Below are 20,563 nucleotides of genomic sequence, written 5' to 3'. Positions count from 1 at the left end.
AATCGGGGGGCCATCAGTCCTTGGCGTGGACAAGCTAGCTGCTCCCCTACCACAGCTTTCTTATTATCACTCGTGAGAACTCTCGCATAGTAATTCAGCGCTTCAAGCTAAGTCTCCTCATGACAGAGCGGTAATACTTGCAGATTTATAATCACCGGCAACATGCCGTCCATGGTCCCGTCACGAAGTGAGTCCCTATATGTGTTGAACCAAGTAAGTGCACCCTACCATTATGCTTCATAGCTGGCTAACGCCAATTACTTGCAGATAATCATATCGCCTTCGGACACCGATTATCTAGATCAATTGATTCCCTCTATTAAAGAGTACAGCGTCGGCAACAAAACGTCCGAGCTACTACGCTCCCTCTCTAAGTTTGCCAGCGACAAAGAGGCGGAGATTGAGAATATCTGCAATACAAATCACCAAGAATTTGTTTCTTCAGTTAATCAGCTTCTTCACATTCGGGAAGGCACTGTTAGCTTGACAGCGGAGATTCTCGACCTCAATCAATCCATTCAGGCAAGTACAGAGAAGTTGGCCGAACAAAAGAAGGCCTTAGTAGAATCGCGACAGCATCGTCTAAATATCGACGAGACGTCGCGCGCGATTCAGGATTGCCTTGAAGTCCTCCGTCTTGCAAACCAGGTCCACGACCTTCTAGCAAAGAAAAACCATTACGCGGCACTCCGTGCCCTCGAGGAGCTTCAGAATGTCCACCTCAAAGGCGTGACCCAATTCCAGATTGCGGACATGATCCAGCGCTCCGTTCCAGCAACTCAAAGAGCGATAGCCGAGGCAGTGATGTCGGACCTCAATACTTGGCTATACAGAATCCGAGAAATGTCACAGTATCTTGGAGAAATAGCATTGTATCACACGGACTTACGGAAGACCAGACAAAAAGAACGAGCTGCAAGATTGCCGTATCTGGAGCATTTCAAACTGAATTCCGCCATTGAATTGGTTTGCGACGAGCACGAAGAATTTGACCTTCTACAGAATGAAGAGCTCCAGGTTGATTTCACCCCGCTCTTCGAGTGTTTACATATCCATCAGTCCCTGGGTCAAATGGAAAAGTTCAGGGTCGAATATGCAAATACGCGCCGTCGGCAAAAGGAGCTTCTTATACCGGCCTCTGTTACATTAGTGGACGATGATGGGGCAAGCCTGCATAATCTTCTAGAAGAAATGGCAGGCTTCGCAATCGTTGAGCGTGCTACCATGAAGAAAGTCCCAGACTTAAGATATCCAGTTGATGTGAGTTTTGTCTCATGACACAATTAGCGCCATACTAACAAGCGAGGTCAGGTTGATGAACTGTGGGAATCAATGTGCCATACTGCAGTTGGTCTAATATCAACAGCTCTCCATGAGGTTGACAATGCGGAGAGCTTGCTAAAAACCAAAAATCTCATTGCGCTCTTTATGCAAACAATGAATGTAGGTACCTTTGCCACAATCGGCAGGCTATTAATAACTCCAAACCACAGACTTGGGACTTTGCGATGGGAGCTTTTGAAGACTTACTCCTTACCTTGTTCAAAAAATATGCTGAATTGCTTAAAAAACGGTTCAGCGACGATTTTCAAGAGGTAGGGGATCCAGGAATTCCTGGTTCAATCCTGCTGCTGACATTCCAAAGATCGTTTCTACCGATGATTATATGCCAATGCCGATTCAGACGCCCGAGGAATTCGATAAGGTACTCAACGTAAGCTGGTATACACCCAGCGAACCGCAGGAACAAGCGTATGTGCCCTCCACATTATTTACATCTAATGGTATACTGACTCATCAGCTTTCCCTGCGTTTTGCCATTCTCTCAAATGTACCCGTTATGCTGCATTGATATCCGCAATTTCCTCAATCAATTTTATTTTTTTGCGAACGACGACTTCACAAACCCTGATATAATCGACGCGACGTTAAAGGATGTGAGAGCCTTCCGCAACCGAAAAATCATAGGGGATTTTCTAACTGTATCAGGCATTAGATGAGCTTCTCTCTAGCAAAGTCTGTGACACTCTCGTTGAGCGCCTCAACTCCCAGTATCTGGGGCAAATTGTGCAGATACTTATCAATCTGGAACACTTCGAACATGCATGCCATGAACTTGAGCTCTTGCTTGCCGCAGCCAGATCGCAGAACTTCTCCAGCGAACCAGTAGCATTGAAAGCGACAGGCAAGTTCCGAGATAACAAAAAGGCGGCGGAGAAGCGCATATTTGAAGTGGTTAATTCAAAGATTGACGACCTCATTGAGACTGCAGAATACGACTGGACGGCCGCTGCAGCTCCCACGGAGCCAAGTAATTACATGCAAACTCTTACACGTTTTCTCTCCAATATTATGAATTCAACGCTTCTTGGGCTTCCCAAAGAGATCAAAGAACTCATATACTTCGATGCGCTCAGTCACGCGTCAACCATGATCCTCGTATGTCATTGCGTTGGCTGCGATATGTTTGCAGAAAGGACTAACCGACTACCTAGGCCCTCCCGCTTTCAGCGGAAGTGAAAAGAATTAACCCTAACGGAGTGATGGCTCTCGCCAAAGATGTTGAATACTTATATCAATTCGTCGACAGTCTCAACAACCCCATTCTTCGAGAGAATCTAGATGAACTGCAACAGACGGTTCAGCTAATGCAAGCGGAGAACGCGGACGAATTTTATGACATATCCATGCGAAATAAAAAGTATGGGCGTGTAGATGCGATCAACGGCCCTACTTTATTGGAGAAGTAAGTGGCGCACCCTCGGCCAATTCATACGCATATTAATTGTCGCAGACTTACGCACACGGTTCAGAGCCCTGTGAAGATGGACAAATTTTCAACGTTATCGTCAAGATTCGGGAAAAAGTAGCATGGCTAGCGTTTATTACTCTTCTAATTTTACTGTTGTATCACCGATAACGCAAAGAAGTAAATAATCAAAATGGGTATTTAAAACGTAGTCTCGATACTCTTAAAGCATAGCTGGTGCAGTCGCCCGGTGGACAATCTGAAACAAAGAAACCGCCCGGCTGCGGAGAGACGATCGATCATTCGCTAATAAGTCACTGTAGGGGTCATGAGATCAGTACTTCAGGTCGAAATAAAACGAAAGCACTAGATTGCCAAACGGAATCAACCGATGCGTACCTGCTGCGGGGGTAAATGAGGGTAAGCAGTATACATTCCTTCAAACATTTGAGTTTGAGGCTGGGCATACGCCGCTGTTGGGTCTGACTGTACTGCTCCTCCATACATAGTTTGCTGCCTGTATTCCTGGTCTTGAAGAGGATGCTGTCCTAACGCACCATAATCTGGCGGCGCCATATGATGGGGATGATGCTGAACCCCGTGCTGAGTTTGTGGCAACTGGCCCGCAGCGGTAGGTCCTCCAGGCCCAGCTGGCGCACCCGCTGACTGACTCGAGCGCTTTGCATGCGACGTGGCTTCCTCACGGGGAACAATATCGATGAGAAAATCGAACATGTCAGACTTTGACAACGCTGCTGCAATGTCTGATCTCTGAAGTGTTCTCCGTTTGTTGTCTTCGGCATGAATCCATGCCCGCATAGTCAGCTCGGTAATAAAAACATCACAGCCCTTAGCAAACAAAATCGGAGCTTCTGCGGATATCATTTTAACTTCCGGATCAGCCTTCATGACCTTCTTGATGCGGGCTAGGGGGAGTTGGTGGATTTTATAATCATGGTTATCGGATTCGAGGTGATTGATTACGTGTTGCCAATACGTCGTCAAGATGTCACGGGCTGTTCCCTGCAAGCCCTGGTTGACCTAGGAAAACGCTCAGTTAGCGCTGTTGAAGAAAGAGATTAGTGTTTAGTGTACGCACATTTGCCCAGGTACCAGTATACAGCTCAGCAACCGGGGCGAATCCTTGTGCGGCCAGCTATAGATGGCGCCGGGTCAGTTTACGAGGTAATATCAATTTATTCAAGGGGATATACCGCGGCGCTGGCACCTATAACCGTGTCAGTCTGGTTGCCATTTAATTCATAGCTGCGCGAGGCTCCGGGGAAGGGATAGTTACCATAGTGTCCACCTTGTCTCGTGTCGTACACGGGCTGCTGCCTCCCCTGCTGCTGTCCAGAAGTCTGCTGGGCTTGCTCCATCGTTCTCAAAGTGCTTCTTCTGACTAGAATATATGATATCGATCGTGATGTGGGGACTTGCAAGATGGTCCTTAAGGATTGAGGATTCGAGTCAGGACTCAAAGAGACGCGACACAGTAATAACCACGCGGTGGATGACGATCCGTGGAGAGAAGCCTCGTTATCAATGCGCGATACAGGACTGACTGAGTTATACCACGCAATACAAGCAGGATCTGAGAAGACAAGATATCTATTTTTGAAGTAGTCAGAAGCCTGGGAAGCATCGAGTCAGCGTCACAGAGCGCGCCAAGAACGAGTTGGCCTCAAAAGTGACGTTTGGCCTCCGCACCGAGTCGGCTGGAACAAATCTTCACTAGTCAACGCCGTGGATTACAGACCATATATTTACAAGTAGTAATTGTTTCAGGAGTTTGCATGTCACTATGCAAGAAAGAAATTTCTCTGTTGCGTGAGCTCATATGGTACCGATACTTTAACAGCATTTGGTCCACCGGTATGCACATAATCATCTACATATAAACTATTACTAATTATACAGCCCAATTTTGGAGAAATCAAGCTGTTCATCACGAGCTCTGCCCAAGCTCGCCCCACAAACAGAAATTTCTCGCATCGCAGTCTGCGCGCTTTTTTGCTCCTCTATAAATCGCTAAGCTCCTCCTAGTTCACTTCTTTCTTTTTATTTTCTTCTTTGTGCTAAACACCCATCCGTACTTGGCTATGGATATTTTGCCTGAGCTTTCAAATGTGCAGTCACAGGACCATACTGAATTAACTGATGACAATATCCAGCATCTTCTCGCTGAGGCAGAGAAACGGCTTCGCAACGACACGGTCAGGACCGCCAATGATTCCGTCGCACTTCGTCAATCTGGACAGGTACTTCCCAAGTATGTATTACCAAAATCGGCTCTCATGGGTGAGTGCTAATATCTTCTAGCATTCCGAAGTTCTCCTCTGGATCCTCCCTAAAACCTTATGTTCGACAACACAATGATGTTGCAGTTGTCGATACAGCAAGGATAATTGACCCATTAGTCAGTAACTGCACTCAGTCATCTGCCAATGAAAAGATAGTGCCGAAGACCTCTAAAAAGGTAGCTTTCTTGTTTACAGCGTCACCATCCCTTCTTATCATTGTTGATTGCTATGAGGAAAACCAACCCATCGCGCAAGCGCTTGATGCAGTTTCTACAGCCCGTATTGGGCTGCGCTGTTATCATGAGAGTACACTGTTTCATAGTTACTCTGAGCATCATTATTTCGTCCACGTTCCTTTTTTCCCCTCAGTCTCCAACTAGCGATATGCTGATGATCGTACGTTTTAGGATAAGCCGACTGCCGGCAGTGAATGGTTCAATCTTCCAAAAACCGAACTGACGCCTGATCTAAAAAGAGACTTGCAACTTCTACGGATGCGTTCCATATTAGACCCTAAACGACATTACAAAAAGGAAAGCGGCAAGGCGCAACCTCCAAAGTACTCCCAAGTGGGAACTATCATTGAAGGTCCGACAGAATTCTTTAGTGGTCGTATCCCCAAGCGAGATCGCAAAAAGACGTTTGTTGATGAGGCTTTGGCTTTGGAGAAAGAGACCAGGCGCTTTGAAACCAGGTACAATGATGTGCAGCAGAAGAAACGAAGTGGGAAGACGGCTTTCTACAAGAGTTTAGTGGCCAAAAGAAAAGGCAGGAAGAATCGACAATGATATATTCAACAACCAAGCTGTCCAAACTCCAAAGAGAAGTACCTCCACGGACGGCCGGATCTTAGGAATCGGTTTATCCCCTCCGCTCCTGCTGTGGTAGTGTCATGAGTTGTGACACTAGAAAATCTTGGATATGACATGCACAACCAACTTCTAACAAGGTGTCAATTCTCAACATGGGAAAAGAGAACGCACTAGCACTTACCTGCATGTCCTGGGCTGCCTCCCGGCCAGCTTCGAGCACCTCTTCGTGGTTGGCTTTACCCTCTTGCAGGATGGCATCTAACTCTTTCACATCCCTTCCCTGGATGAGATGATCATCCCCACGGGGAACAGGTGAAAGCACAGCATTATTTGTCACCAAACTGAATGCTATGATTCGCAAGCCGCAGTGCCTTGCAACCACAATCTCGGGGACTGTGGACATTCCAACAAGATCCGCTCCGAGCTGGCGGAGCAATCGGCACTCTGCCCTCGTTTCGTAACTGTGGCCTTGTCATACCAAACTCCCCCAGCAGCCATTGGGGCATATCTGCTTACCTCGGTCCACAAACGAAGGCATACACGCCCTCGTGTAACCTTCGTTTACTGCAAGGGTCCAGGTATTTTCTCCAGGCTTCATGTACCTGACGACGCAAATCAAGATCATACGCGTCTGATAAAGGTGGGAATCGGGGACCAAATTCCTCGCAGTTGGGACCTCGCAGCGGATGGATCCCAGCTAGACCAGCGAGGAAGATATGCTTTACGGTCGGATTAGAGCAATCAATATTTCTGGATGTTATCCTCCACTTACATCATTCAGTAACACGATGTCGCCCACAGCATAATCAGGGTTAAGTCCTCCGGCGGCGTTCGTCACTGTTACATATTGTCCTTAGTCTGGTGGCTGCCTCTGCGCACGGTGAGGGAGCTTACAGACAACAGTGTCGATTCCTAGTAACTTGAAAACCCGGATAGGGAACGTCACTTGGTCTATGGAATGGCCTTCATAGTAGCTAAGCAGTTGACATATCTTAGTTAACCAATTCATTTTTACTATTATAAGGGCATTCTCACTGAGCGCGGCCAACCATTAAGACTACCGGAACTTTCTTGTCGATGAGGCCGAAAACAAGTTTGCCAGCATGTCCCGCGACTTTATAGGTTATAAGCGAACGGACCGCCTTCGAAAATGGGGTTGTAAGGCAAATTCGGACTGACCGGTCAAATGTGGGAAATGAGGAATATCAGAATAATCGATTTCTACTCTTAGGTCATTGTCAATTGTGTTTGCAAGCCCACCTAATCCAGAGCCGCAGACGATAGCTACACGAGGAGCTTTGAGTGGTTCCGGTAGGAGTTTTTTTATGAAATCGAAAGCTTCATTTGTTTTTTCGAGTGCAGAAGGGCGCGCAGATAAATCCATGGTGATTCGAGGGGTCAGGTCTGTACAGTGACACAGGCTCAGGTAGAAAGATGCAAGACCTCTATACTCAAAAGGAGGTCCCTTGTTTAATGAAGGAAACAAAGTATGGTAACATCTATTCGAAAGTGCCGAAAAGTGGGCTGAATGATCGAGGGTCTGATTAGTAATATGTCAACCCAACTAACTGCATCGGTCAACACCGACGAGTCCAGCAGAAATTCTATCTCAGTGGTTAGGATCTTACAGGAAGCGAAATGTCACTATTCTCACCCCATAGAATTCTTCTCAGAACGGGCAGTGCATTTCAGGTACAATATAACCCTATAGCCCACACGGCCTCATGTTGACATTCTTGACCAGCTTGCTACGGCTACGCGAGCACTCCTCAGTACTTCTAGTCAGCTAAGGAACACCAAAAACGCTCAGTCGGGCCTAGCAGAGCAAGCACGCGCAGAAGAGCCGGTTGCGTCTTCGCCCTCTCAAACAACCAGACCTGAGCAAAAGAGCTTGGAAGAAGAAACGTTAGCCTCTCCTTCAGTGTGCACTCGGTTTCATTGCTGACGGACACAGCACAAAACAAACCCAAACACACGCTGATTCAACTGTGAATGAATGGTTTGTTCTCCCTCGTTTCCATTCGAACCGCCGTGCAAAAAGTCAGACAGACCTTCTCCTAACACTGTCCTAGGGGAGCACGTTTAACTGATCTTAACATCAACGCTCGATTACCGAGAAGTGTTCAAGCACTGTATCTGCGGCCGCTCCGAAGAAAAGCCGAATATGGTCTCCCGGTTTGCGACCTACAGTTAAGATCGTACAGTGTGCGAAATCTCGAGTTCTTTGCGGACTTCGCTATCCGTGCTGCCTACTACCTGAATCTCCCTGTTTCTGGTCCAGTGCCCCTACCGAAAATCGTCGAGCGGTGGACGTTTCCCCGTAGCAGTTTCGTACACAAGAAAAGCCAAGAGAACTTTGAACGTATTACCGTCCGCAGGTTAATTCAGATCAAAGATGGCAACTCTCAAGCTGTGCAAGCATGGCTTGCTTTCCTCCGGAAGCATGCGTTTTACGGTGTCGGAATGAAGGCCAATATCTGGGAACATGAAAGTATTGGTAAGATCTCTTTGGGCTCTGATGACTGCATTTTCCATTTTACTAACAAAGTCTAAACTCAGAAATTGCGAAAACTATGGACCAAACTCTTCCGGAGATTGAGAAAGCCCTTGAACCTCATATTTCACAATTCGGTCGTCGAGAAGATGCAGAGCCCGCTCATGATTTGATAACCAACTTTCTGGGAAGCGAACGACTGTCGCTGAGCAAGGGGCCACTGACCGATGTCCGCGGAGGATGAGCTTCTCCGAAGTGAATGCTTCAACCTCACAGCTGTATATTACTGCTTTCCGTGTCATTGTATAGATATCGAAGTTACGGAGTATAGGTGTCAAGAAAAGTGGAAGCATGTAGAAATGGAGAATCAATAACTAGTCGCCGCGCCCAGAAGCTCCCTTACTGATTCGTACCACGTAGTAGCTATCTATTTAATACCACAACTCGAATTCGTCTGTTAGGCCCAAGCAAGAGTGTAGCTAGTAACAGCGCTCAACTCGGTCACGTGCTATTTTTCTCGAAACTCTGGCTTCGTAGACAAATAACAAGAACTTCTAATCTTGGGCCCTCGAAAAAGCCTCCAATATCTTATAAAGTCATGCTTATTGCAGCCAAACAGTATAGCCAATGGCTTCCAGCATGCAGGGCGGTTAAAGGAATTAATCATGAAAAGTGGCTCTGTGCTGGACTCGGAAAGCCTTCTCGAAGATTGAAAAGTTCACAGAACGCGCAAGCACCTACTGTCTTTTCTGGAATCCAACCCACGGGCGTACCACATCTGGGTAACTTCCTTGGCGCTCTTCGTGAATGGTTTAAAATTCAAGAAGCTGCCACCGAGAACACCAAGTTGATATTCTCCATTGTTGATTTACATGCATTGACTGTGCCTCAGCAAAGCAGTCAGCTGAGGAAATGGAGGAAAGAGGCCCTCGCAACATTGATAGCTGTGGGTTTAGATCCAAACCGGTCGACAATATTCTATCAGTCTTCTGTATGCTGCAATCGCTCCAGCTTCTACTAGTCGGCTAATTTACCCGTCAGGTCCCCCAACATGCTGAGTTATTTTGGATCTTGAGTACTGTAGCTTCTACGGGTTATCTATCTCGTATGACTCAATGGAAGGTGAGTTTCGAGTACTGCAAGTCATTCTGTGGTCTCCGGTACGATAACATCCGCAGAGCAAACTCCAACTGCCAGAGGATGCGAGCTTGGACAACTCCGAGGTTCGATCAAATCTACGCCTTGGTCTCTTCTCCTACCCAGTGCTCCAAGCTGCAGATATCCTGGTTCATAGGTGTGGTTGCCAACAGTTTTGATGAATATCATTTGCTAAGGTGATACAGAGCCACTCATGTTCCAGTCGGAGAAGACCAAAGACAACATCTGGAGTTTGCCAGGTATACCGCAAATAGCTTTAACCATCTATATGGGCCGATTTTTCCCTCTCCAGAAGCACTAATCTGTGAGCCCGTTTGAACTGTATGAACGATTTTTGGACTAACTGTCGTTAGCCCCCGCAAAGAGAGTAATGTCTCTGAAAGAGCCGACACTCAAAATGTCGAAATCTCATGCGGATGGACGCTCGAGAATCATCCTCACCGACTCTCCTGAGGATATCCGACGAAAGATCAAAGTTGCACTCACAGACTCAGAGCCTGGCATAACTTATGATCCGATACGCCGGCCGGGCATCTCAAATCTCATAGAAATTTTCAGCCATCTCGAAGGAAAGCCGTGCTCTGAGATTGCCTCATTGTACCAGGACGCAACCCCCCGTGCTCTCAAAGAGCATTTATCTGACAAAATCTGCCAAATTTTATCTCCGATCAGAGAGAAGTTTCATGCGGTAATGGCAGACGGCCATGCGTTGAGCGCGATTTCAGAGCAGGGGGCGCAGGAAGCACGTGCCAATGCTGAGATTACTATGAAAAAAGTTCGAGATGCCATGGGTCTTTGAAGCCCTGATGCTGTGCTGCGTCCATGTATTTTCAAGGGACCAATCAGTCCCGTATAGCATGTCTGAGCGTTCAATCCACGACTATATACGCGTGTCACATATCACTTTTAATCTGTTCAACTCTTTATGGTAGCCACACAAATGTATATACATTTCTTACGATGTTTGACTCTAAGCGATCTATCCACAAGTATCTGTAGCTAGCTAATTGCCTGGATTGGGAGGTGTACGTTACTAGTTATAGAACCATGGGGATCACCGCGCGTGCCACAATACCCTAGTTCCATGGAAATTCCCACGCCGGTCTCAAACTTATTCTTACCGCCAAACATCTGTGCCTTCTGAGCCCCGCTTGACCTCGCAGAAGCAATCTAGATGGTGCCTAGTTGAGTATGAGGGTCCGGAGTGGGATTTTCAAATACCATCAGCCTATTACATTGAAGCCGGCGATCGCGGACAATTAAGGTTTCCGGCCGGTCCGACTTGGCAGAGCTTACGTCGCTTTCAGTCATTATTGTAGGGTGGCTTGAATCCTTTTATGGAGTCTGTTATCGCTTGTATTATTGTGGTTGTATTCAACTTTTTAAACCTCTGCAATTCTTTTGTGATGATTCATAAAGCGTTCACCACTCACACTATATGAGGGATTGTTCGTGGACCTATCTGTCTGATAGTACTGCTACACATCATATTCAAAGAGTCCTATCAGCACCTTCAGATACAAAGTCCAGACACAGGCCAGCCCCCGGATGGCTCCCCACTGTCAGCCTGTACTACTACTAGCTCAGTGGTGACGACAACACAAGATGCGACATAGAACCAGTGGATCATAGCCCCATTCAAAGCCCCCTCCCCAATCCAGGCAGCAATAGAAATACGACAAATTACAAAAAGCTCACCATGTCCCACTCATTCAAGCCGAGCAAAATTTCACTATTTGTTGTTTAAACAGAGACAGCCAATCACCCCAGACAATCAAACAACACACCTGATCTTCGAGCACTTACGACAGCAGTTGGAGCTAACCTGCGGCGGAAGTCCGCCGTTGTATCAACAAGTGCACAATGTGGAAGGTTATTTTTGTTATAGGAGCTTTTCTCTTCACAAGATGCTCAGGGTTGGCTTTGATGCTTCGACGAAGTGACTCACCAGTCAGTAGTTGAGTTAAATATCCATCGCAGTGAGATTCCAGACCCTGTAGCAAGGGACCGAAGGAGGCGAAAACGAGACCAAACAGTTGCGCAACTGATAGACAATGAGGTAAGTCAGTAATAAGTATATATGCCATCGTACTTACGTCCCTATAGGAAACGCTGTATTTCTGCAACCTAACTGTTGGAACTCCAGGGCAGAGTTTGCGATTAATTCTTGATACTGGTAGCAGCGATTTATGGTGCAACGCCGCGAATTCAACACTCTGTTCTTCTCCGAAAGATCCATGTCGCATATCTGGATCATTTGACCCAAGCTCGTCATCATCTTATTCTTATATATCTTCTGATTTCAACATTACCTACGCAGACGGAACTGGAGCCGCCGGGGACTATGCCACTGACACAGTCAGTATTGGTGGTGCAACAATTAAAGACTTCCAGTTTGGAATCGGCTACACATCCAGTTCAGCAGGTATGTTGAGAAAATGTTTTGTTGTATCAGTAGCTGTAATATTGATAGCTCTCAGAGGGCGTCTTAGGAATCGGTTATCCATCAAATGAAGTCCAGGTTGCTCGATACGGAGACGATGCTTATCCCAATCTTCCTCGGTTCCTGATGCAAAATGGATTTGTTCAGTCGAGCGCTTATAGCCTCTGGCTAAATGACCTTGAAGCGAATACCGGCTCAATCCTGTTTGGAGGGGTTGATACAGAGAAGTATCGTGGCGACCTGCAAACTCTCCCCATTCAGACCGTCAATGGAGAGTATTCTGAGCTGATAATAGCTCTCACTGGCGTCTCGCTGGATACTGAAGCCAGGAAGCATACAGTGTCTTCAAACGCGCTACCAGCAGCTGTGCTCCTAGACTCCGGCAGCTCTCTATCATATCTACCTGACTCAATTGCCGAAAAAATATACGATGACCTTCGCATTTCCTATGAGCCGTCCACTGGTGCAGGATACGCGCCATGCAGTTTGGCCCGGCAAAATATTAATGTGACCTTTACGTTCTCTTCACCCGAAATCGCGGTTGGCATTGATGAACTCATTATAGATGCCGGAGATCTTCGTTTTTCTAACGGTGAACGCGCTTGCATATTCGGCCTTGTTCCTGCTGGAGATAATACCGCTGTACTAGGGGATACCTTTCTGCGCAGCGCATATGTTGTCTATGATTTGACAAACAACGAGATTTCTATCGCCAAAACCAATTTCAACTCGACAAAGAGTAACATCCTAGAAATTGGAACCGGTAGTGACGCCGTTCCTGGAGCTACAAAGGTATCGCATCCTGTCACTTCAGTAGTGGCTGATGGGTCTGGGTCTAGAATTGGTGCGCCAACGAACACTGAAGATATTGTGCCATCGGCGAGTACAGGCGCAGCGGTTGTGCTAGGGAGATCGACAATATCTCCGGTGCTCGTTGGCGCTGCAGCATTGGGGTATATGTTTGCTTTTTGAAATTTTCGTACAGATAAAGCTGATTTCTAGGTAGATGAATATCAATATAAGACCCTTTGAACATGATGTACGTGCGTATAAGAGAGGCTCGGGGAATCAAAATCAGAAATACTTTAACTAGCTAGCTCAGATCGGTTCTAGAGTAAGATGTGCGGGCAGATGGTGAGCAAGTACCACACTTGTAGGCGCCCGGAGATAACTACTTGGTGTACACTTATGATCGACGTGCTCGAGGTGTAAACAGCCTAGTTTGGTTATCATCTATCCCGTGGTGGGTCTCCCACCTCTTGTACCCTACTTTCAGTACTAGTGCTTTGAACATGTTCTGCAGACCGCGCACTATCCGGGGCCGTCTCGGACAATCCGCCGAGCTTAAACCACAGCCACACCACCCTGTGGTCCAGCTTGCAACTTTTTGAAAGTTGTCTCGGTAGGGCTGACTTCGGAAGGCGGCCGAATCACCACCTGAGTACAGACTAATTATGCTGAGTATAAAATCTAGTCAGTCCCATTTGCGCTGATCCCGCACAAGACGATCCAAATGCCCCGGCTCACAACAAGGGCTATCCTCGAAGCAAACAAATACGACCGCCTACTTCCTCTTCTCTTAAAAGAGTGTCGCTCACTCAGCTCTGCGGTAAATGAGTTTCGATGGCTTCAGGAACGAGCACAGCGTGTCGTATCTCTGAAGTCGATGCACGACAGGAATGGCTGGAAAAAAGCCCCGTCTGGCAGGAGAAGGCTCCTGAAATCAATGTGTCTGGCACGATCCAGGGGTGTGCCCCTCCAGTATATACTTGGTGATCAGCCCTTTGGTGAACTTGACATCAAATGTACGAAAGGTGTTTTAATTCCGAGGTAACATTTCCTGGCCAATTTTACATTTAAGCAGATCCGAATCTCTCCTAATCTCCCAGCATATCAGGCATGAAACGGAAGCTATAACTATCCACACCGCGAAGCTGATACAGGATCGCATGACCTGTGTGGAAAGGGATGGAGCAGCACCCCTACGCATCTTGGATCTGTGTACGGGCACGGGGTGTATATCACTACTTCTGCACAGCCTGCTTTCGCCCTGTTTTCCGCGATTATCAATTGTCGGTGTTGACGTTAGTGCCATAGCTATCAGATTGGCGAAGGAAAATGTCGAGCGGAACGTTCGCTTGGGATTACTGTCAGAACGTGCTCTAAATGAAGTCGACTTTCAACACGGCGATGTGCTCGGGCTTAGCTCTGGTCCTCTCTCACAACTGGAAGGCCTTTTCGACCGTACGACCGGTCTATCTGCATCTTCTGGACCTCGCTGTGATGTCATCATCTCCAACCCGCCGTATGTTTCCGTCGAAGAATACCATGACGGAACAACATCGCGCAGTGTCCGATTGTTTGAACCAAGGCTTGCACTAGTGCCGCCGGACAGTACTCTTTCAAGTATAATAGAATCAAAGCATGTCCGGCGTGAAGACATATTTTACTATCATATCGCATGCTTGGCAGCACTTTTTAGAGCCAGAATGACGGTGCTAGAGTGTGGGAACCGTTCCCAGGCAAAAAGGGTCGCCACCCTATGCAAATCTGTCACTGGAGAGCATGGTTATTGGGATGGTCCAGTACTGGTTGATGTTTGGTCAGTGACGGGCTCTGATACAGGTCCCAGTGCAGTGATTATATATAGTCCTAGATGATAACTTGCTGCTTTGATGTGGATCGCGCCACGATTGCGCTGCAGTATCCAGGGTTGTGTTCCCAATATATAACTCCTCCCATAGCATGCTCACCTACTTCATTGCTCAACCAAGCACTAGATTCAAGGATGCAAGTATAAATCTAAGGACCACGGAATGACAATGCTAAAAGGATGATATATGGAAGGTTGGATGGAAGCTCTGCTATCTAATATAATCTAGAAGCTGCACAGCATGTTGCCCTACCCCAAAGACAATGCCTGGCAATGCCCGGACAATACCCGTGACCCAGGCGGTCGGCTGGGGCAGAATAATGAATGATATTACTAGTGATAGCTTCAGAGAACACAAGAATCCATAATACTTCATAAGTTTGATTAAACCTTGCTCATTGCGACACAGCATACTTGATTCTACTATATCTGGACAGTACAGAGCTACCACAGCAACCCAAGCATGTATTCTTTAATAATTTCTATATATTACATATTGTTAAGGGGCGTATATAGACGGATCTTCCTATCTAAACATGCCGTATGTACAAGAAGGAATCGCTGAAGAAGAGAAGGCAGGGCAGGACAGATCAGAGATTGGAGATGGATGAGGAGCCACGTGACTACAGCCGCGTACGCTACGCGGTGTGTGTTATGGGAGCATCCCATAACACATTAATAGACTTGTTAAACCCAACCCACGAAACCCGCCCCGACCCGCCCCGACCCGCCAAGAAATGAGTTGGGTTAGACCTTCTAATTATCCATTGGGTTTTGGATATTTTTGGCTGCCCCAAAGCCCGGCGGAGCAACCCACTGGGTTGCCAAGATATCTGAATAGGTATATTATTGTATTTAGATTACATTACTTACCTAGATAGTTTATAATACTGTATTTAAATACAGTATTTTATTTAGCTATGTAGAGACCTTAATACTAGATTAATTATTATATAAATTCTGGGATTAGCAAGCTTAATTTTTACTCTAAATTAGTAATTATATCCAATAATTTTTATATATGTTAGTTATATATAATTTAATACTGCTTACTAGATAGATTAGTTAATATTTGATTCAATAACTAGTTTTATAGATTATTTAAATAATTATATTTAAATTTTATTGATAGCCTCTATAGGTTAGTTAATATTTTTAGTAGATACATTACTTTTTATAAATAAGTCTAAAATAATTGTTTAATTACCAGGGAATAATATAGTATATATATTAAAATTAAATAGAAATAACTAGTATAAAAATAAATTAAAGATATAATAGTAATTGTTATATAGTTCGGTCCGAGTGCAGGATTAAACCCGGAACTAGATAGTTACTGACCATATTATTAATCTGTCAGAAGAGAATAATGTCATGACTCCTGATATTATATATATAATATACTAGCCAACCTTATAAGAGGATGGTTAAGAATTAGTCTAGTTAATATAAGACAGATAGCTTCAGACTGTTAATAGCCTTTGATCCCCTGGTGATTCCCTACTGTACCTAATTGATCCTCCATCCTCCGTGCCCGTCACATCTATATAGCTAATTATAAAAATAAAATAACTCTTCCAGATGAACTAGAAATGCTAGTACCTATAGGATAAAATATAAGTTAATTATGATGATAAAGATATAATTATTACTAGTAGTTAGGCTACAAGGAACTAGAGATTTTTACCCTATTGAAAAGCAGTAATATTAAGTAAGATATAATACAAGACAGGTAGTTACAGACTATTATAACTATAAGATTATGTATTATACAAGGATGATGACCATAATACAATATATTATAATAATTAAATACTAGTTCTTTTGAATGACAATATTTATCTGATAATAATTTATAAAAGAAAATAATCTACCTCTAGGTTTCTTAGTTATTAAGATTAAAAATAAAGGAATTATAAATTACTTAATAAACCTCTCTATAAGATTTTTATAATATATTATCTATCCTGAGCTCCTCTACCATTATCTTATATAGAAAAAAATAGTTATTATTATTTAGCTCTATCAATTTAATTCTAGTATTATAATTCCTCTTATAATAGAGGTAATTTTTATTTTCCTAAAGAATATTTGTTATATTATTGTATTATAGTAAGACGATTTAATTTATATTATCCTATTTTTTTTTTTATTTTCTATAGAGGTCTTTAGAGCTCTAAAATCAATCATAATAATATATTATATTATTAAGACAATGAACGCTATACTATTTTCTCTTTGAAATTATCTAGCAAAACCTGGTAGCTTCTATACTTATAGTAATATTGATATTTAAATTAGTTTCTTGATAGTTCTTAGCTGTTTTTTTTTTTGTTTGTTTTAATTATAGTTTAGGATCCTAATATAAAATCTTTATAATATACTTTATCTTGCTTGTATTATTTAATATTCTAGTTACTAGGTCTATGTAGGCTAGTTATAGGCCTAGACCAAGTACTTTCTAATTTTTTATATAATTTCCTGCTAGTACTTGCAGCTTATTGATTATTAATTTTATTAATATTAAAAGAGTATTTTCATAAATATTTTTTAGAAAATTTTATAATATTAATTCTAGTAGCTAGAAGACCTATTTTTTTTTTAAAAAAAATATTTATAAAAAGAAAGTATTTTCTAACTATGATTAAGATTATATTAAAATAACCTAGCTTCAGAATTAAGAATAAAAAAAGTAACTTTTAGCTATTTACTACAAAATCTAAATATATTATACAGAAAATATTAACCATCTTCTATAAAATCTAGTAGCTTTATGTTACCTGTAATATATTTTATAAGGCTTCTATTTATTTAACTCTAAAACTAAATTTATACAAAGATATATATTTTTATTTATTAATAAATATATTATTTTTTTTTCAATAGCTATTCCCTGGTAACTAAAATTTTGATTAAAAAAATATTTTTTTAATCTAGTAGCTACTAGAGATCCGAGAATATAAATTAATATTTTATTTACTTAGGAAAACAATTTGCCAATTTTCTTTAGTATATTTAGGAAGAGCTTCTAGGATTTCTGGAATAAATATAATAACTTATATAGCTTTTTTTTTTTTGATAATTGAGTATTATATCATTTTTAAATAGTAATAAAAATAGAGAATTACTAGATAATAGTATTAATTTGTTTAGTAATTACTAATATTCATTTTTATGGAGATGCCTTCTTTGCTAATATAATAATATTAAAGAAATAATATTAACTAGTTTAGAAATTCTACTATTATTCTAATTCAATGTAGATATTCATATGCTCTAGAGTTAATTATATTGATAAGGACAAGAATATCAACAAGATAGTAAAAGTTTTTGGTAAAATATATTAGAATTAATAATATATTATTATAATAGTTAGAACTGCAAGCTTGATATATATTTTAAATTTATAAAAATTATTTTTATAGTAAATAGGGGTGATCTAGCTTTATATGCTAGTATAAAAATTAGAAATACTAAAGATCTTATTATTTATTTGTAAACTTTTTGTTTTTATACTTGGCTTATTTTTTATAGTTAAGATCTATATAAATAGCTTATATATGTTTTTTATAGTTTTTAATAGTTTAGTATAGGTTCTTTATATATATAAAATATGTAATAGATGAGTCTTTTTTATGCTTATAATATAGATAATCTTGCTTGACTTAATAAAAACTAGTTTATATTAATAATTAGCTTATATTTTATATATAGTATTTATTTTTTAAACTTAAAAAACTGTACTACCTGGAAATTACTCAGGATTACTAAGTTTTTATAATTCTAGGTAAATTATAATAATTATAAATATAATATAGCTATTCATGCAGGCAAGACAAAAGCTATTATAAATTTTATAATAATTCTATAATAATTTTACTAAGTTTCTAGCTAATTTTTTTTTTCTAAATTTCCGGCAAAATTTAGCTATTATGATCTATTTCTTTTTTATTCTTTACTAAGATTAATAATCTAATATAATTTCCTACTGAGCTGTGCAGACCACCAAGCTGTATAGTTAAATATAGAAAAACTATATTTAGAAATATAAATAAGAAGTGTATGGCTTTAGATAATATAAATATTATAATTTCCTACTTAAATAAAACAGCACTATCTATTTATATATAATAATTTATCATATCCTATCTAGTTATAGTTGCTATAGATTAGTAGCCTATATTATCTTAGTACCTATTAGATAAGCTCTTTATAGTCTTAAGCTTTTTATTATCTTTTACTACCTGTTATACTACTACTAGTCTAGATAAAATATCTTAATATCTTCTACTTCTCTTTTTTTTATATTTTTATATCTATATAAAGTTACTAGATGTCTTACTATACTAGAATAGTATTCTATATAATAATCTCTATACTTTTAATAATTTTATCTACTATCTGCTCTATTATACTAGGAGATATAAATTAATAGCTTTAAATTTACTTTTTTTATCTTTCTAATTATTATAGATTTGCTGGAGTCTTGCATATACTAAATAATAGTTACTTTTAGATATAGTAGTATTAGTATTTTAGGCTTTATTAGTAGTCTTAATAAGACTTTCTTGGATAATAGTAGAATAAGACTAGTTACTATAAAACTACTTTAAATATTAGATAAGATATAGTATATTCCAAAATAGAAGGAAAGATATATAAAAAATCTTCCTTAATTAAGAAGACCCTAATTTCTATTATTTTTATAGTCTATTTATTATAAAAATACTTTAAAGGTGAGAAGCAGGTTATATTAAATAGTTAAAGATAATAAGATAAATAGAGGTATATATAAAGAAATAATTATTTTTTTTTTATAAAATTTATTAAATCCTACAGCAGCATGACTGCTATGCTATCCAAAATTAATAAGTAATATTCTTTAACTATTATAAAGCTGTATAAATATTAAAGCAATTTTAAAGCCAGTCTAACCCTAATTTATTAGTTATCTATCTATTCTTGCTGATACTAAGTTAATAATTACTTAAATATTAAAGAAATTTTAAAGCCAGTCTAACCCTAATTTATTAGTTATCTATCTATTCTTGCTGATACTAAGTTAATAATTACTTAGAATATTATTATATTCTAAGATTAATAATTCTCTATAGCCGGGATAATATATAGTAGTAGGGCCTATCTAGATATATCTACTATAATAATTATAGTAGCCTGGTCTCTATTCTTAAGCTAAACTGCTTTGGTATAACTATCTCTAGTATCTACTCTATAAATAATTTTTATAGTTAATATTATACCTATCTAAAAGTTAGTCTTATCTATATTAACGTAATTCCCGGTCGGTTCGTGAATCCTGGTCGGTTTGTAAACCTCCAAAAATTCTGAACGCGCCAGCCACCATGAACTTCAACCGACCACCATGCCACGAAAAGCACGTAAAATAAAACAAGAATTGATTGAGCAAGAGGGCAGGATCCAATGCGCGATAAATAATTTAAAAAATAAAAAAATTCCTAATCCTTGTCAAGCTGTATTAATTTACAATCTACCTCCCTAAATCTTATATAATTAGTTAAAGAGACTTTAATCTCAAGCAGAACTCTGCAACTATAGATATAGGCTATCCCTATATTAGGAAGAGGTATTAGTAGTATAGATAGTATTACTTGATATATATAGAGTACCCCCTAGGTACTTCTAAGTATAAGATATAGTATAAATTATCCTAGAAGCTGATTCCTCTACCTCCTCTTAACTAGTTAGAAAGAACTAGGTTATAGAGTTTACTAAGTACTGCCCAGAGATTAAAAGCAGGTTTACTTAAAAAATAAATTACTAAAGAGCTCTTTATAAAGATCCTAAAGTTATTAGTAAATAGTTTACTAAGTTATAGAGGGTTAAAGCTTAGTAAGAGATCTAGAATAAAGATATCTATAATTTTTATAAAACTGGCTTTGCTATGGGACTTATTTATATAATAAAGGTAG

General features: G+C 40.9%; 8 protein-coding genes across 8 annotated transcripts, besides 5 other annotated features; 6 read left to right on the top strand and 2 right to left on the bottom strand.

The window, feature by feature from the left end:
• Window positions 1–20,563: part of a sequence feature (contig 1.109 1..233950(1)) that runs on past the window's edge.
• Window positions 163–2,938, top strand: ANIA_06493 (Rab GTPase-binding exocyst subunit SEC15; the record flags this gene model as incomplete). Its single annotated transcript, XM_659005.2, has 9 exons — window positions 163–213; window positions 268–1,260; window positions 1,312–1,443; window positions 1,494–1,595; window positions 1,646–1,752; window positions 1,802–1,937; window positions 1,990–2,439; window positions 2,496–2,746; window positions 2,795–2,938. The coding sequence occupies 9 exons, from the start codon at window positions 163–165 to the stop codon at window positions 2,868–2,870; spliced, it is 2,298 nt and encodes a 765-aa protein (XP_664097.2). The 3' UTR covers window positions 2,871–2,938.
• hapE (CCAAT-binding factor complex subunit HapE) lies at window positions 2,920–4,346 on the bottom strand. The gene is made up of 5 exons (XM_659004.2): window positions 4,047–4,346; window positions 3,964–3,977; window positions 3,849–3,905; window positions 3,149–3,790; window positions 2,920–3,066 (listed from the first exon to the last, which is right to left on the bottom strand). Exons 1-5 carry the CDS (start codon window positions 4,126–4,128, stop codon window positions 3,064–3,066), a joined length of 798 nt encoding a protein of 265 aa, XP_664096.2. The 5' UTR covers window positions 4,129–4,346; the 3' UTR covers window positions 2,920–3,063.
• ANIA_06491 (Fcf2 domain-containing protein) lies at window positions 4,603–6,897 on the top strand. The gene is made up of 4 exons (XM_050612873.1): window positions 4,603–4,624; window positions 4,670–5,021; window positions 5,072–5,228; window positions 5,460–6,897. The coding sequence occupies exons 2-4, from the start codon at window positions 4,852–4,854 to the stop codon at window positions 5,838–5,840; spliced, it is 708 nt and encodes a 235-aa protein (XP_050467101.1). The 5' UTR covers window positions 4,603–4,624; window positions 4,670–4,851; the 3' UTR covers window positions 5,841–6,897.
• On the bottom strand, window positions 5,516–7,370 carry ANIA_06490 (purine-nucleoside phosphorylase). The gene is made up of 7 exons (XM_050612868.1): window positions 7,044–7,370; window positions 6,900–6,978; window positions 6,759–6,838; window positions 6,637–6,701; window positions 6,381–6,583; window positions 6,046–6,325; window positions 5,516–5,993 (listed from the first exon to the last, which is right to left on the bottom strand). The coding sequence occupies exons 1-7, from the start codon at window positions 7,246–7,248 to the stop codon at window positions 5,958–5,960; spliced, it is 948 nt and encodes a 315-aa protein (XP_050467100.1). The 5' UTR covers window positions 7,249–7,370; the 3' UTR covers window positions 5,516–5,957.
• ANIA_06489 (mitochondrial 37S ribosomal protein RSM10) lies at window positions 7,484–8,602 on the top strand (the record flags this gene model as incomplete). Its single annotated transcript, XM_050612866.1, has 5 exons — window positions 7,484–7,556; window positions 7,609–7,769; window positions 7,819–7,863; window positions 7,937–8,361; window positions 8,424–8,602. The coding sequence occupies exons 1-5, from the start codon at window positions 7,503–7,505 to the stop codon at window positions 8,600–8,602; spliced, it is 864 nt and encodes a 287-aa protein (XP_050467099.1). The 5' UTR covers window positions 7,484–7,502.
• Window positions 8,957–10,475, top strand: ANIA_06488 (tryptophan--tRNA ligase MSW1; the record flags this gene model as incomplete). The annotated part of the gene is made up of 5 exons (XM_050612863.1): window positions 8,957–9,349; window positions 9,400–9,480; window positions 9,537–9,652; window positions 9,702–9,820; window positions 9,870–10,475. The coding sequence occupies 5 exons, from the start codon at window positions 8,957–8,959 to the stop codon at window positions 10,313–10,315; spliced, it is 1,155 nt and encodes a 384-aa protein (XP_050467098.1). The 3' UTR covers window positions 10,316–10,475.
• Window positions 11,424–12,989, top strand: ANIA_06487 (pepsin-like aspartic protease; the record flags this gene model as incomplete). The annotated part of the gene is made up of 4 exons (XM_658999.2): window positions 11,424–11,455; window positions 11,497–11,575; window positions 11,623–11,941; window positions 11,997–12,989. 4 exons carry the CDS (start codon window positions 11,424–11,426, stop codon window positions 12,929–12,931), a joined length of 1,365 nt encoding a protein of 454 aa, XP_664091.1. The 3' UTR covers window positions 12,932–12,989.
• Window positions 13,473–14,619, top strand: ANIA_10829 (uncharacterized protein; the record flags this gene model as incomplete). The annotated part of the gene is made up of 2 exons (XM_050612860.1): window positions 13,473–13,789; window positions 13,857–14,619. 2 exons carry the CDS (start codon window positions 13,473–13,475, stop codon window positions 14,617–14,619), a joined length of 1,080 nt encoding a protein of 359 aa, XP_050467097.1.
• Window positions 15,149–15,153: a sequence feature (Short protein (ANIA_11519, CBF70829.1) was converted to a misc_feature.).
• Window positions 15,745–15,753: a sequence feature (Short protein (ANIA_11519, CBF70829.1) was converted to a misc_feature.).
• Window positions 15,857–15,865: a sequence feature (Short protein (ANIA_11519, CBF70829.1) was converted to a misc_feature.).
• Window positions 15,908–15,929: a sequence feature (Short protein (ANIA_11519, CBF70829.1) was converted to a misc_feature.).

The sequence above is a fragment of the Aspergillus nidulans genome, chromosome I, assembly GCF_000011425.1.
Source record: "Aspergillus nidulans FGSC A4 chromosome I".
NCBI classification, from domain to species: domain Eukaryota; kingdom Fungi; phylum Ascomycota; class Eurotiomycetes; order Eurotiales; family Aspergillaceae; genus Aspergillus; species Aspergillus nidulans.
This window is presented reverse-complemented; position numbering and strand designations above follow the sequence as displayed.